The sequence below is a fragment of the Habropoda laboriosa genome, unplaced genomic scaffold (assembly GCF_001263275.1).
Source record: "Habropoda laboriosa isolate 0110345459 unplaced genomic scaffold, ASM126327v1 scaffold544, whole genome shotgun sequence".
NCBI classification, from domain to species: Eukaryota; Metazoa; Arthropoda; class Insecta; order Hymenoptera; family Apidae; genus Habropoda; species Habropoda laboriosa.
This window is the reverse complement of record NW_017100645.1, coordinates 51,825-66,754: the sequence shown is the minus strand read 5'-3', so window position 1 is coordinate 66,754 and position 14,930 is coordinate 51,825. Positions and strand designations below refer to the sequence as shown.

At 39.2% G+C, this 14,930-nt stretch overlaps 1 protein-coding gene across 1 annotated transcript in view; it reads left to right on the top strand.

Annotated features, from left to right (window-relative positions):
- The window catches only part of LOC108576814 (glutathione S-transferase 1-like), a 39,129-nt gene that overhangs the window by 22,951 nt on the left and 1,248 nt on the right, over positions 1–14,930 (top strand). The window contains exons 7-11 of the mRNA XM_017939874.1: positions 10,296–10,305; positions 11,594–11,742; positions 11,836–11,894; positions 12,523–12,664; positions 13,341–13,505. Of these exons, the coding sequence (XP_017795363.1) occupies positions 10,296–10,305; positions 11,594–11,742; positions 11,836–11,894; positions 12,523–12,664; positions 13,341–13,505 (525 nt within the window). The remainder of the gene's footprint in view (positions 1–10,295; positions 10,306–11,593; positions 11,743–11,835; positions 11,895–12,522; positions 12,665–13,340; positions 13,506–14,930) is intronic.

Below are 14,930 nucleotides of genomic sequence, written 5' to 3'. Positions count from 1 at the left end.
ATTGTCCATTCTATATTTAATAATAATTGCCCATTCTATAATATATTTAATAATAATATTTGCCTATTCCATATTTACTAATAATAATTGCCCATTCTATATTTAATAAGAATAATTGCCCGTTCTATACTTAATAGTAATAATTGCCTATTCTATATTTAGTAGTAATAATTGCCCATTCCATATTTAATAGTAATAACCCCCTACATTCCATAAACATATCTCCTACATTTTCAATTTCACTCACAAAAATACGAATTTGCTTAAAAATCCTCAGTCTGTTCATTACTGACACGCTAATTTGCACGTGAATCAACGAGAATTCAGCACACTACCTCTCCAAAGGATACACATTTTTCTGACTCACGTTTCTTTCAGTTCTCAGCTTCGCCAAGTCACGATCAGACCGAACCAAGAAACAGCATACTAACAAGGCCGACTTCTTGTTATCGAATAAAACCTTGATTATCTGAACTAACGATGACTAACCATAACTCTTTCAATTCATCCCACAGATTTTTCTGTGCAATTAAAATTCGACCATTCTAAAAGTCGACGTGACGATTTTTGATTAGGATCAGGATTATTATTACTCACGAAATTAATAGCTATCTTAAGTTATACTTCCTTTCATACTTTTACACAATTAGGATTATTATTACTCGTATCATTTCGCGATCTCTGTATCGAGTTGTAATCCTCGTAAAATTTGAAACTGTCTTAAGTCCCCCCTCCTGTGACAGTATACTTCCTTCTGTACTTTTATATTATACTTCCTGTTTCCTGTTACATTTCCCGCGACAGGCTTTACCCTGGATTTTTCACATCTTTTCATTCCAGCTGCTCGTTAATTTTTCGCCAGGCGATACCTCTGCTATCTGAAAAAAATATTTTATTTTCTTTCATCGGTGAAAATTACACGTTTCCACCGTTCCTGTATATTTTAGAATTAATTCTTCTTTCTTCCTTCTTTTTGCAGAGAACGATAATAATTCTTTTTCATTTTTCGTCTGTTTGCTTTATTCACTCCGCTGTTTTCTTTACGCGATGTACCCATTCTACCTGTATTTTTCGATCATTTAACGTTTCACATATTCTCTTCTGAACTAAAACGTACAATTTCACGGTGTTTCCTTATCATTTTTAGTGATCTGCTTGTTATCCCTTTATGAACTTTACAACGACGTTAACCTTTTGTTAAATTTTTCAACAGTCTATTCCAGCACTAATAATTTCCTTTATCGTCGATCACCTTTCGCCATTTTTCTCGCAGCTTTCTCGAAACTCTGTGGCTTTCAATGAATTATACGAATCCAGTCGTAAGGAATTCACTTCTACACCTAATACTTTTACTGCAACACGAATGTCATTTTCGTGCAGCACCATTTTTCCATATTTCGGTGACACGATAAGCCTTTTTGCAATCTCGCACTAAAATAATATAAATTAGCACACCTTCAAAAATTGTGTTCTCCTTTTCCGACAAACATCATCCTTACTCTTGTTTCCATAAAAAAGACCCAGATTTTCATTTGCATGCCCAATGCCCAAAATGCTCTAAACGCGGAACTGTCAATTATTCCAAATCGAAACAGTATTTCAACTATTTCTTTCCCAAAATTTTACCCAAACCTGCTTTCAACCCTCGGAAACTTCCTCTCGATACTTCCATCACTTCCGAGGCTTTCGAATATCGACTGGCAAGCCAGGTCCGGAGCGTCCCAGAAATTCTACTCGTCGCATACACTACGATCGGTCGTTTAAACGGTGGGCAAGGGGCGACGGTGACATTATTCAATTTGTCGCGATTACGTCTGTCGCGACATCCTCGAAACGTCAGATAGGAAGCTCACGAATCTTTCCAGAGCGAATCTTCCGCTCGACTCGGTTTTCATGGGTGAATTCAATCCAGCCGCACTATCCGTAATTAATCCCCGTCTCCCAAAAGAGCGTACCGCGTTCGCCGCCCGCGCGCCGCGCCGCCTGTAAACCGCAAATGATTAGAGCTACGTTTCCGGTGGCGTGAACGCGCACGACGACGTTAAATCGAAGGATTTGCGGTTTCCTTGGATCTCTACATTTCCACGGTGCATGCATCGCAAGAATCGACCGGCTAACGAGGGAAAAGTGGGTCGGCCCGTTTACAACAACGTGATCGATTCGCCTGGTCGCTGCGTACACAACGACGCGTCGCGCCGCTCTCTCTCTGTTCTGTATCGAACTGTTTTCTGGAAAAACCGGCTGGACCGTTTGTCGCGTTACGGGGAATCCTGAAATTGTTACTCGGTAATGAAATTTCGTGGAACTTGGGTATTTGGGTATTTTGACCCTTGGCGGCCCTGTGACCAGTTTGACTCGAATTTTTGCCGTCAGATATTGTTCAATTTTTAAGAATTTTCGTGTTTCAGCCCTCTGCGGTCCTAAGTCGAGTCTGACTCGAATTTCTATCTTTGGATATTATTTGGATATTATCGATTGAAAATGTAGCGACTGTGTGATCGCCTGAACTTTTTGCTCTTAACCTTTTTTGTGTTCTGGTTGTCTCTTTGGCGCGTTGTCCCGGTCAGCCCTCGCATTTCCCCTTCCTTGGTCGCATTTGGGTCCCTTGATGAAGGTAAGTTTTGGGTGCGAGGCCAAGACTCCCACTCACGTTCGGGCCTTGGTCACCGCCCAACACCAACCACTCACCCTCAAGGAGGGGGTGTTTTGCGTGAAGTACGCGTCACCTGGGCCTATGGGGAAAACCCAGGGTAACTGGGTGCCTGGGCTCGCGCGGGTTTATGATACGTCAATTGCTATTGAGATGCACGAAGAAAACTCGAAATTCTCCGCTTTTATGAGAGGTTTCGAGCCCTCCTGACAATAAGGAATAATTAACGAACGAAAACATTAAACGCGTATTCAAACCTTAATCTCAAAAATAGCAGAGTCGCGTCCGTATCGTAAACCTGGTCTAACTTAAGTATCCTTAACATTATTCAATTTTCAAGAATTTGAGGATTTCAACCCTTTGCGGTCCTATGTCGAATTTGACTCGGGTTTTGAGATTTCCACGGCCCGGATTTATACGAGTGGAATTATTTGAGGCTTCGCGGGTGTAAGCCGCGTCCAAGAGAATTTACATTCCGACGTTTCGCCAGCATTGCAGCTGGCTTTATCAGGAGACGTACTGATAATAGTGTGCGTCTGGGTGATCACTCCTTTAAGCACCTGTGTTCATTTTCCGGATCAGTGATTTTGACCAATCAGTGTTTAATTGATCGATCAATTTTTAAGGATTTCAGTATTTTAACGCTTTGCGGTCTTAAGTTGAGTCTGATTCGAATTTTGCTTTTCAGGTATTATTCAATTTCCAAGAATTTGGGTATTTTAACCCTTTACGGTCCTATGCAGAGTCTGACTCGAATTTTTGCCTTTGGATATTGTACAACGATGAATTGTAAATTGCAAAGGTTAATAAACCATTTTTTGGTACATTAATATTATAGTGAAACTCAATACTTGATAACTAGAATTACGGTAAAATACTGAAATAAAGGCAAACAGTGGCCCTCGTATCAAATGTATTGCTCGTTCATAAGAAACCCTCGTTAATTCCAAATTTCGTAGATATTTTACAAAACCCAGAGCGCAGAAAGTTAGAATTGGATGAAACATTTTTTTTCATATATATATATAACAGAAAATAATATGCATTTTATTTCATTTTGAAACAATAAAACTGCAAAATTTCCTTCGTTACACGCACAGAATAACTTGAAGTAAAGATAAAGGCAGGTAAAACTAAAGTCTAACCACTCCCAGAATTGTTTAAAACGAAGTTCTACAGTGTACAGGGAATAGATGAAACTCGGTTGCTAGTTGCAAATACGAAATCTTCGTTAACACGTTCTGCTTTCCGTGAGTAGTTCGCGTTTTCTTGAACTTTATGTCCGAGTAAGAAAGATGCATTGAGACATTCAACGAGGGAATAATACCGATAGATCTGACCTCCTGGCTCTTTGATCTCTTCAACGGAGAAAATATCTTTGTTCGACCAATTTACGTTTCTCCTTTTGATTACTATCGCGACTCGTGAGTTAAGAGAAACCAGTATAGCGTGGAACGTGTTAGTATTATTATGCATTACGGAAAAATGTTATTAAGTATTACAGAGTATTATCGGATTTTTTTAATTGTATTATTTTTCAAATATTCGTTGAAACGTGAGTAACAAATTTGAAAATAATGTTTACTATGGAAATTCTTCTGCAAAATTAATTATCACGACGATCCATTTTGCCTGAAAGTTTCGTACTTTGTTACTATCTCCCTATGGTAAGTAGAAAATTAGCAATGCGTGGTAATCGTATGTAGAACTACTGTGCAAGGCCTTTCGACGATTTATTATTTTGATATTTGAAGAAGTGTGTCATGCAGGAATTCATTATTACCCAATGAAGGAAATGTTAGCCTACGAAAAGCCTTGCAGAATATATTTTCCTGCATTTTTTATGAGAAATATAGTTATTTTTAAAGAGTGATGTATATGTTTATTTTCACATTTTTGTAACAGTTAATTTCTGTCATATTATTGTAACAAGTTGTGACAAAAATTGTATTACTTTTTGCTAGATCTGTTTATGTATTGTAATAATATCAAATGTAAAATATTAGCAAGGTATCTTCTTTCTTGTAACTCCTGAAATATTACATATAAATTTCTGTCGTTTTATCCTAACAAGTTGTGACGAAAATTGTATTACTTTTTATTAGATCTGTTTATGTATTGTAACAGTATGAAATGTAAAATATTAGTAAAATTCCTTCTATTGTCATTTCTCATTAGATGGCAGTAAATTTTTATTTAAAACATTTTTTCATTAAACCTTTTTCCATTTGAAAGACAGTACAAATATCTTGGCAATTGATTTTTAGTCCAATCTGTATACACATATTGTTTAGATGCAAACTTCTCCCGACGGCTTGTTGACGTGCGAAAGGGTTTCAAACAAAATTCACGTCGATTCACCTTGGTCACCAAGGACTGGTCACACTATTTTCTATAATTTGAATTCGTTACTGGTCTCTTGGTGAGACTACTATTTGCTGCTGTCTCTTGTTGAGACTTCTATTTTGTACTGCGCCTTGTGGCCTTCTGTGTTGAACTGTCGCAAGCCTTCGTGGTCCGTCTCCACGAAGGCTGCGTTCCTCGCCGAATCACCCTGATTGGCGATTTCCAAAACGATTTTCCACCAATCAGTTTTTCTCCGATGCATCGACACTCCCTTCCCGTTGCGCCCTAAACGGGCTGTTTTAGGGAAGGGTTGCACAACGACCGAAGAGGTGTTCGACGACGGAATGTTTGGGAATCCTGTGGGGTCTCCGCGAAGTCGAGAGTTTCTCGCGTGTAGTGGGCCCAGCCACGAAATATCGAGGCGCACTTGTCCCTTGAACTCTTGGAGACTCCAGGATTTGCGGCCTCTCGAGTCCTAGTGGCCGAGTGTCGCACGCAACGCGAAAAAGGACACCTTTACTTGCCTGCGACGTGACCACTGTTCCGTCGCGCAGGTACGGAACGCGTGGGGTCTTCGTTGACCGGGTTTATGGCACGCTCGCACGAGAAGGTTATTTTTGAGAACAAAGACGCTTCGTAGCTCCGCGAAAAAATAAGTAATTTCTTACAGAACAGGGTCAATCCACACGCGCGTATAACGGCACATTCGGCCGAGGGTTGACCTGGCGGGAATTTCCGGCGCGTCACCGAAGGACAGCGAAGATGCCACGCACCCGCTCCTTCCAAGGAAAAGCGCGCTAAGGGCGCAACGGAAGGGTGGGTGACACTCGAGGGGCACGTTGATTGGTAATTTGTGCGTACGTGAGAAACCAATCAGCGTGCCTTCTTGCACTAGGCGGCGGAGTCACGGCGGACTCGAGAAAAATTCGGGGATCGAGCGACAGATTCGAAAAAGGTTCCATCGAGCGAACACCATTAGATCTCCAACCGTTCGAGGAGAAAGATTCTCTCGTGTGAACAAGATACTCTCTCCAGCCGTTTAGGTACAATTCGAGTCTTTGAAACAAAGTCGTCAATCGTCCGTGACGGTGCGTACGTGAGAAACCAATCAGCGTGCCTTCTTGCACTTGGCGGGGGAGTCACGGCGGACTCTAGAAAAATTCGGCGATCGAGCGACAGATTCGAAAAAGGTTCTGCACTCTACGTTTTGCTAACGTTCGAGCAAAGTATATTTTGAACTAGTTACCCAAGATTAATTTGGCGGGCAACAGTCGCGACCGCGAGCTTCCTCTTGGCTACAGGATTCTCTTAGGTTTATTCTATTTTACGACTAAACACATATATCTGTATCTTTTAATATTCATACAAAAAGTGTAAGCAGACACAATCTAAATGGCTTTAATGTATTTTTATCTAAAAAATGGCGGCACGCATCAATAGCGATAAGTTCGAGGCCAGCTTATTGATAAAACTGTTTACCAGACTTTCCTAACATAGATCCTGAAAGATTGGAGAACCAGGGAAAACGTGGTTATTCATCGTCGACCGTGTTTTACAATCAACAGATGAAGGAAATATGGCTTGTTGTAATTTTTTGTACAATTTTACTTAAATTGTTGTTCAAGTCACAACATGTCCTTTTTCTAAAGACAATTGCTTGTATTAACATATTTACATAGATTAAAAAGGTCAACGTGCAAGTCAGATAAAGATTAGAAGTTTTATGGAAATAATATTCGTTTAAATGACCATCAGTTTTCGTTGAAAGTAGTATTTCTTTTTAAAATGTGAGAAATGTTAGATTTAATTTATTAAACGCTTGGAATAATTTTCACTCGGCTGTTCTTTTGTCGTTTGTTTGAAGATAAATGATCTCGCGTGGAGCAAGCTTATAAATAAATCTCAAGCACAATTCTTTCTTTTAAATTATAAAAATTAAAAAATTCTCACTTATTTGCATTTGCATAAAGAATTAAAGCAGAAATCATCATTTTTAATATATTATTAAAACAAATACAGTTATGCAGGTGAATTCGTCGTAAAAAATTGTAAAATTCTGTCGTTTACATGGTTTCTGATAAAATAAACGTGTTGAATTTCTTTTTGTTAATTTTACGAAGGTAGGTAATTCTTATTTTTAAATGGTCCCTTATTAGGTGTTATTAATACGTGTATAGTTAGAATAAACATTAACAGAAAGCATTGGAAGTCGGAAATACCAATAATTCTCGTATCATAATTTATTATAAAATGCTACGCGACACATTAAGTAATTTAACAAAAGTTTGTGACAATTATTTATTGCTTGAGACACGATATTGAATCTGCTACGAAATTATGAATTTGCAATTAAATTGGCAGAATCCTTTTAGTAAGTTCAGGTAGTAAAAAATTCTCCAAAGTTTCTCAAATTCCTATGTTTCTTCTGAAAAATTTTTGCTTAGCTCGCAGTCTGAAACTTTTAGCCGGCAGCGTGCGTGTAAAATGAATGACTTACTAGTTTTCTTGCATTCAAGTTACCTTTCCCCATTTTAGCTTAGTCACCGTTCATTCAGTCACGCTTGCAGGTATTGCTGAGCAATCTGCGTAGCAACTTTATGTTAATTAACTTACGAAACAGCACTCGTTAACATCAGCCTACGTATGTAGATCAACATCGCCTTTTCTCGTTGGAATTTCATTATGAAGTATCTGTTAATTTGTGAAATTGGCCGAGGTACATTTTCACCTGGTGACAGGTGAGTCACTTGAATGGGAAATGTCCTGTCACGTTTTAACTGTAGCTAAAAATAAAAGCTCGGAAAAGGATCGAGGAAGAATTTTTACATGTCTTTTTTTTAAATAATTTTTCGTTTACTCGTATTATTCCAAATTTAATCTTTCCTTTTTTATTAAAATTGAATTCAGCAGCTGAAAAGATAGGCTGGAGAAAGATTAAGGAGGAATTTTAGAGATTTCTTGTTTTTTTAAATAATATTTCATTTATTCGTACTATTCGAAATTTAATCTTAATTTATTAAAATTGTGGCGACTGCCACGGGTGGGCCACGCACTTAGGCCTGGCGACTCTTGGCCCTCGAGGCGAAGAATCGAGAGATGTTTTTCCAAACATCTCCGAGTTTCTTCGTCCTCGAGGACAAGAGTATTGCACCCCCACTTCCTGGGACTTTTCCAGGGAAAAGGGGCTACTTAAGGGTGCCCCGAAAAAGGCACGAGGCCTTTTGTCGTAGACCTTCTCTGCACGCGCATCACATAGTTTACATTTGAAATTAGTTTAAGCATTACGTTTAAATAAATACATTTTCGTTACCCACTTGGCGAGTAATCATTTGCACCACGTCACTTCCAAAAAATTAAATTTAAATATTTTAGACCTGCATTAATTAAATTTCAAAATGAAATTGTTTAAATATTTTTTGATGTTTCTTTATCTCGTATTCTCCATTTTTTCACCAAGATGCAATTCAGAATTATCGAATCTTCGAGTATCCGAAAAATATAACGATACTTCCACTACAACCGGACATTTGTAGTATGAAGATTCTCGTTAATTCACGTTCAACCAAGTCCATAAAAGCCCCTTGAATCTGTTCAGCGTTCGACGCTCCAGTTTCGCGTTATTTACGAGGCACAACAATGCCGAGAATAATGATCCTTATTCCTGGGACCTTGGAGTTTCTGCTCAAGGCTGAATGGAAGACCTCGCCACTTTCATCTCGATTAACCGATTTGATTTGTCTTAAAAACGTGATTGTATCCAAGAATGGAATTTCGATATTCCTCTGGGTAGAAATAACGAGACCCTAAACGTGCAAGTACGTCAATGTTTCGAGATGAAATCGTGAAACAATAATAAACAATTGCACGGGAATGAAATTTTTCGCGAGAGCAAGAAAAAGATTTAGGTGAGTGATTAGTTATCGTATGCTTGATTATTAATAGACACAATTTTTGTTTTGTGTTTTTTAATGGAAAAAGTATCTCTGTTTGACGAGGTTATACTGTGATAATCTGTCGAGATACATTGTTGCAGAGTCATTTGGTACGCGCGTAACAAGCGAATGAGATCATTGATGCGTCACTTCGTTGGCGAGATGACAGTACATTTTTACTCCTTTATCCGCTTGAAATAGAATGAAAGAAATATGTATAGGCAAATGTTGCAAATTCACGGTGCAACTGCAATATTGAATAAATCTACTCTTGGAAATTACCGGTGCTTACTTGCATAATTGTTTGTGGTTGCTTTCACGTGAGTATTTCGCATTTTTTAAGACTTGGGGGGAAAAAGGAGGCCCCTTTTCGAATTTCTTTAAAACTTGGGGCAAAAATGATCCAAAGACCTTGTTTAAGGCTGTACAAAATTTTCAACGTTAAATCGAAGGGTGGTTTGCATTTTGAGTGAAGAAAGACTCAGAGACAGAATTCTTTGGGTCTCTTTTGACCCAGAGAGAAAAATTCTTTGGGTCTCTTTTGACCCAGAAAGAGAAATTCTTTGGCTCCTTTTTGACTCGAAGAGAAAAATTCTTTGGCTCCTTTCTGACTCAAAAAGAGAAATTCTTTGGCTCCTTTTTGACTCAAAGAGAAAAATTCTTTGGCTCTCTTTTGACTCGAGAGAAAAATTCTTTGGCTCCTTTTTGACTCAAAGAGAAAAATTCTTTGGCTCTCTTTTGACTCGAGAGAAAAATTCTTTGGCTCCTTTTTGACTCAAAGAGAGAAATTCTTTGACTCCTTTTCTGACCAGAAGAAAAAAATTCTTTGGGTCTCTTTTGACCCAAAGACAAAAATTTGGGTCTTTTCTGTCCCGAAGATCTCACGTGCAACAATTTTTATTACAGCAATCTTATTCAGGAAACACAAACAAGCGTATCATTAACAATTTCGTTACATTCTTATCGACAAGTGGAAAAATTCTTCAAAAAGCGAAAACGCGATGGGTCAAAAGAGACCCGAAGGTCGCACCCAGGTTCAACGCGTTCTCCGCCACGAGAAAATCGGTAGCACTCTGTTCCTCCTAAGGTTGAAACCGGTCGAGCCTGCGCGCTACCAGCGCTGTTTCGCCGCTTGAAAAGCAGGCCGCGTGGCAGATACGTTGGCATTTATAAAGAGACTGTAGAGGCAGCTCGCTTAGACAGTTCGCAATTATCTCGCGGCGCGCCCTTGGAGAACACGTAGCTGGATTTGCTTTACGTCCCCTCACAGTTATCTGTCACAAATCATCCTTGTTTTCCTGCGCTGAAGTTTCGAGTGCGTCTGGTACGAAGAGTTTCTACGCGGTTTCACCGGCCGTGCGTTTCAGTTCCCGATACGTTCAACGACCAGGTTTTCATCCTGATACACATTGTGCCGGATTAAATCGTTTTCTGATCGTTCGATCAGAAATTCGACCGTGCTATCATTCTTGCAACGAAATTCAAATTTCCTCGTCGGTGTGTAATTGACGCTACGTCGCAACGTTGACATGCTATTTTGTAACACGATTATTGACCTGATGTACGGTGGTGATCATCCGGAAACTGGTAACACAAAACCGGCTCATTTGTTCAGGAACAATTGTTCTTTCATATTTAGATAATTGCGAGAAACTTAATCCTTGAAATGTAAATAATGAAATAATTAACCCTTAACTGTGTCTCCTTTAACAATTTTCTATGTTCTTGTGAAAGTATCGTGAAATACCTCCGCGTCCCTATTTTCTAGAAATTTTCACGTTTCTAGAATAACAATATATGCAAAACATTTTGAATATTAAAGTTTGAGGCAATCGTGAAAATTTTCTTTACTCAAGCAAGGTTTGAAGTGTACGAAAATGTTACGGAGTGATTTTTTAAACAGTTTCAATTTTTCAGTATAATTTCATTGGTAATAAAGTTACTTCGGGTGATAGAGTGTTTCGTCAGAGCATATCAGCGACGGTCAGTTCACTGGAGAAACGGTCGATACGTAGCAGAGTGTTTTAATAATGCCAGCGACCTAAAAACTGTCACGGTTTCCCCTCTTAATTGTCCGGTGCTCGATACTGAGTCACGCTATTGTCATGTAGAAACACAAATATCCACTTGCTGTCGCGATTATGTATACGCGTACAATCGAGATAGAAGGCCGTAATTTTCCATTACCTTGCCTCGCGAGTCGACGTGCGGCAAGTGACACGCGGTGAAAATGCTTCTTTCTCTATTCTCCGCGCGTTTACGCGGTCTTGAGATTTCTCGTTCGAAAGGTATCGGGAATTGGAACGCTCAGCAGGTATAAGTTGGAGAAAATCTCTATTTCAGACGATACATTCGTCGTTAACGCTGGACCAATCTTTGTCGGGTCAAAGATGACCCATCGACAATTTTTGCAAAAAGTGAATTATCCAAGTAACCAAAATATAATTGAAACTTTAGATTCGTATCGGAAATTTGCCAAAAGTGATAATATAATTGAAAATTTAGTATTTTAAAATTCGTATCGAACATTCGCTATTTTTCAAAAAGTTGTCAGTGGGTCATTTAACCGCGACCGTTCTAGCGTCGATGAATTCAAGAGAACTGAGTAGAATTGAATTGTTTGGGTGAGAAAATTTAGCTAGCATCTCTCCGCTTGACGTTTCAGATATCAAAATGCCGATCGATTTTTATCAACTTCCCGGAAGCGCGCCTTGCCGCGCCGTTGCACTGGCAGCAGCCGCCATTGGAGTCGAAATGAATTTGAAGGAAGTCGTTTTGATGAACGGCGAACACTTGAAGCCGGAATATTTAAAGGCACGTATCACTTCGTTTAACGATCGATCGACACCAAGTCTGATTGTATTCTATGCGTTCGATTATTAACGATTGGTGTCACGTTTTGCGCAGATGAATCCACAACACACGATACCAACGATCGACGACAATGGTTTCTATCTGTGGGAAAGGTAAAGTTTGTTCGAACTGTATTATTAATTGCTTTGAAATTCGAAACGATTGTATTGTGAGAAGTGATTATGTATGATATTACGTTTGATACGACGAAACGTGTTATTAATTATTCAACTTAAACTCGTGCTACTGTGCATAGTTTCTTAAGATACTTAGAAGAATTAAGATATCTTTTTTAATCGAGTTTCAACGTTAATTAGCGACGATGGAAAAATTAGATTTTATTATATGTAGAATATTAAGAAAGAAATTTTATTATACAATTTTCCTAGGAAAGAGAACTCTTTCGGCATCTTCTTATTGTCACTGAATTTTTCATTCACAAAGTTCCTTTATTTGGGAATTCAAAAAGTGTCTCCGTATATTTAAGGAAAATTAACCTGGCCGAATTCTTTATTTTACAAATTTATCATTTATCTACCAGTCGTAGTATTTTTAAAGGACACTATGCAAATGTGAATTTTTGTTCGTGTACTCAAGTAGAACGAAAGGGAATTTTTTCACAGAGGAAATTCATTGATTACCCAAGAAATGATAGAAAGATCGTCGAAAAGGCACTTAAATTAATTTCCACACCTAACGGAAACGTATCTCTACGCTTCACACAGCTTCTTTTCCTTCTAGCCGAGCGATTATGACATACCTGGCTGATCAATACGGCAAGAACGACTCCTTGTACCCGAAGGATCCAAAGAAACGCGCGCTGGTCAATTCGAAATTGTATTTCGATGCGTGCACCTTGTACAAAGCCTTCGCCGATTGTTACGTAAGTTATGCAATTATTCAGCAAACTCTGAATTGGCTAATAAAGGAAACCTGTGTGCTACATAGCACATCTGTTACTGTGTAATTAGCGAGCATTGCGTCGAGTCATTTTACGACTACAGTGGATGTCATCAAATTATTAGAGATGTATCTTGTCCTTGTGTATCAAGCTTTTCACAGTAGATCATTTTCAATCAACGATTGTTCACCGAAGATACGCGAAACAGTTAAACTTAGCTTGTGAAGTAACGATCAAGCCGGTATTTGGTAACTCTTGCTGCAATTACAGCCTTCGTTCTTTTCTCCATACATCTTAAGTATTATGCGTTGTAAGTGGTAAAAATGCTGCAAGGAAAATTAAAATGCTCGAGATTTATAAACCAACAAAGTGTAACACGTGGTTCTCAAGTGACGATTTACAGTACTGACACAAAATAACGTCTATGTGACAGATAATATTGCCTAAAGTGTCCGCAAATTGTAAACATCGACGCTTCGGAAGAAAAATAATGAGAATTCGTTATAACTAGGTTTTCATCTGAACCGTCAATTTTTTCCAGGTGACTCTAATAATTTGATCACCCACTGTACTCACGAATCTTCTTGTTAAAAGATTTACGCGAATGTAGATGTTTTTGAGCAGCTAATATTTAAAATTTGTGAAATTCTTTTTTCAGTATCCCATATTCTTCGCTAAAGAACCGAAAAACCCAGCGAAGGTCAGCAGCCTCGACGCAGCCCTTTCGTTCCTCGACAAATTCCTCGAGGGACGAGATTATGTCGCAGGAAAGAACATGACTCTCGCTGATCTGAGTATTGTTTCCACCGTTTCTACAGTAGAGGTAATATCTCGGTGAAATTCCTTTTATTTCTGCCAGGTGTATGCGGTTTATTCAACGGTTTCTCGATTATGTTTCCACTGTTCTTATACTTGCAACGCTTTCTGCTGTGACAAAAACTTTGTAATACACTTGTTACCATCATACGTAGAAACTCTGATTAATTGCAAATATTTATTAACGATAATTTGCAAAATTTTGAAAGTGAGACACAAAAACAACAGATCTTTGAGAAGAATTGGAGATTCGTTTGTCGTTACCGAGGTCAATGATAACATATCGCAATTACAAGTAATTCTGAAACACTCGGAAGAATTGGGTTGTTTAAGTCCAAATTAATCTTTGTTTCTAATTGACACGGCGATGAAAGTTAAAGGTATTCTTCTCGAAAGAAAAAGGCGAATGCAACGCACTACTAAAATTATTCGTAATGTGATGCCCGGTTTGCTCCAGTTCCTCGAAACTAGGAGCAGATGTTGGGGTATCGCTGAATTAAAACGCTTCAGGATCGTTGTCGCGTCGCGTTCTTTTGCGATGTTCAAGAGGAAGCTCGCGGTCGCGACTGTTACCCGCCAAATTAATTTTGGGTAACTACGTAGCAAACGTAGAGTACGTTACGAAACGATTGACGACTTGTTTTAAATAACTCGAGTGTTCGATCGCGACTCGAAATGTGCGCGATGTCTCCTCGAACGGCTGGAGATCTAATGGTGTTCGCTCGATGGAACCTTTTTCGAATTGTTTTTCACGAAAGTACAAATTACCAATCAACGTGCCCCTTGAGTGGCACTCACCCTTCCATTGCGCCCTTGGCGCGCTTTTCCTTGGAAGGAGTGGGTGCGTGGAATCTTCGCTGTCCTTCGGTGACGCGTCGGAAATTCCCGCCAGGTCAACCCTCGGCCGAGAGTGCCGTTATACGCGCGTGTGGATTGACCCTTCAGTAATACCTGGTTTATGACACGTCTTCGGTTATCGAGGACGCGGAAAGTCGAAATTCTAAAGGCATTGTTCTGTAAGAAATTACTTATTTCTTCGCGGAGCTACGAAGCGTCTTTGTTCTCAAAAATAACCTTCTCGTGCGAGCGTGCCATAAACCCGGTCAACGAAGACCCCACGCGTTTCGTATCTGCGCGACGGATCAATCGTCGTTACGTAGAAACAGAACTTTATTTCACAGAGATTTTGACGTTACGTGACGTGCGCATGGTAAAACGGAGCCATTTAATTTACGTTTAATAGCCAAACGGGCTATTTAAGGGTTCTGGAAAGATGGACTTTGGGTTGTGACTATGCAGGAGAGTTGGAAGGTGAAGAGTCCGGTATGGGTAATGGTGAACGTGGGTGACTAGTTGAAAATACAGATAAAACTAAGGACTAAGAATGAAAATATTTGAGGGTGTAACAGTAAGATGAACAGGGGTGGATATA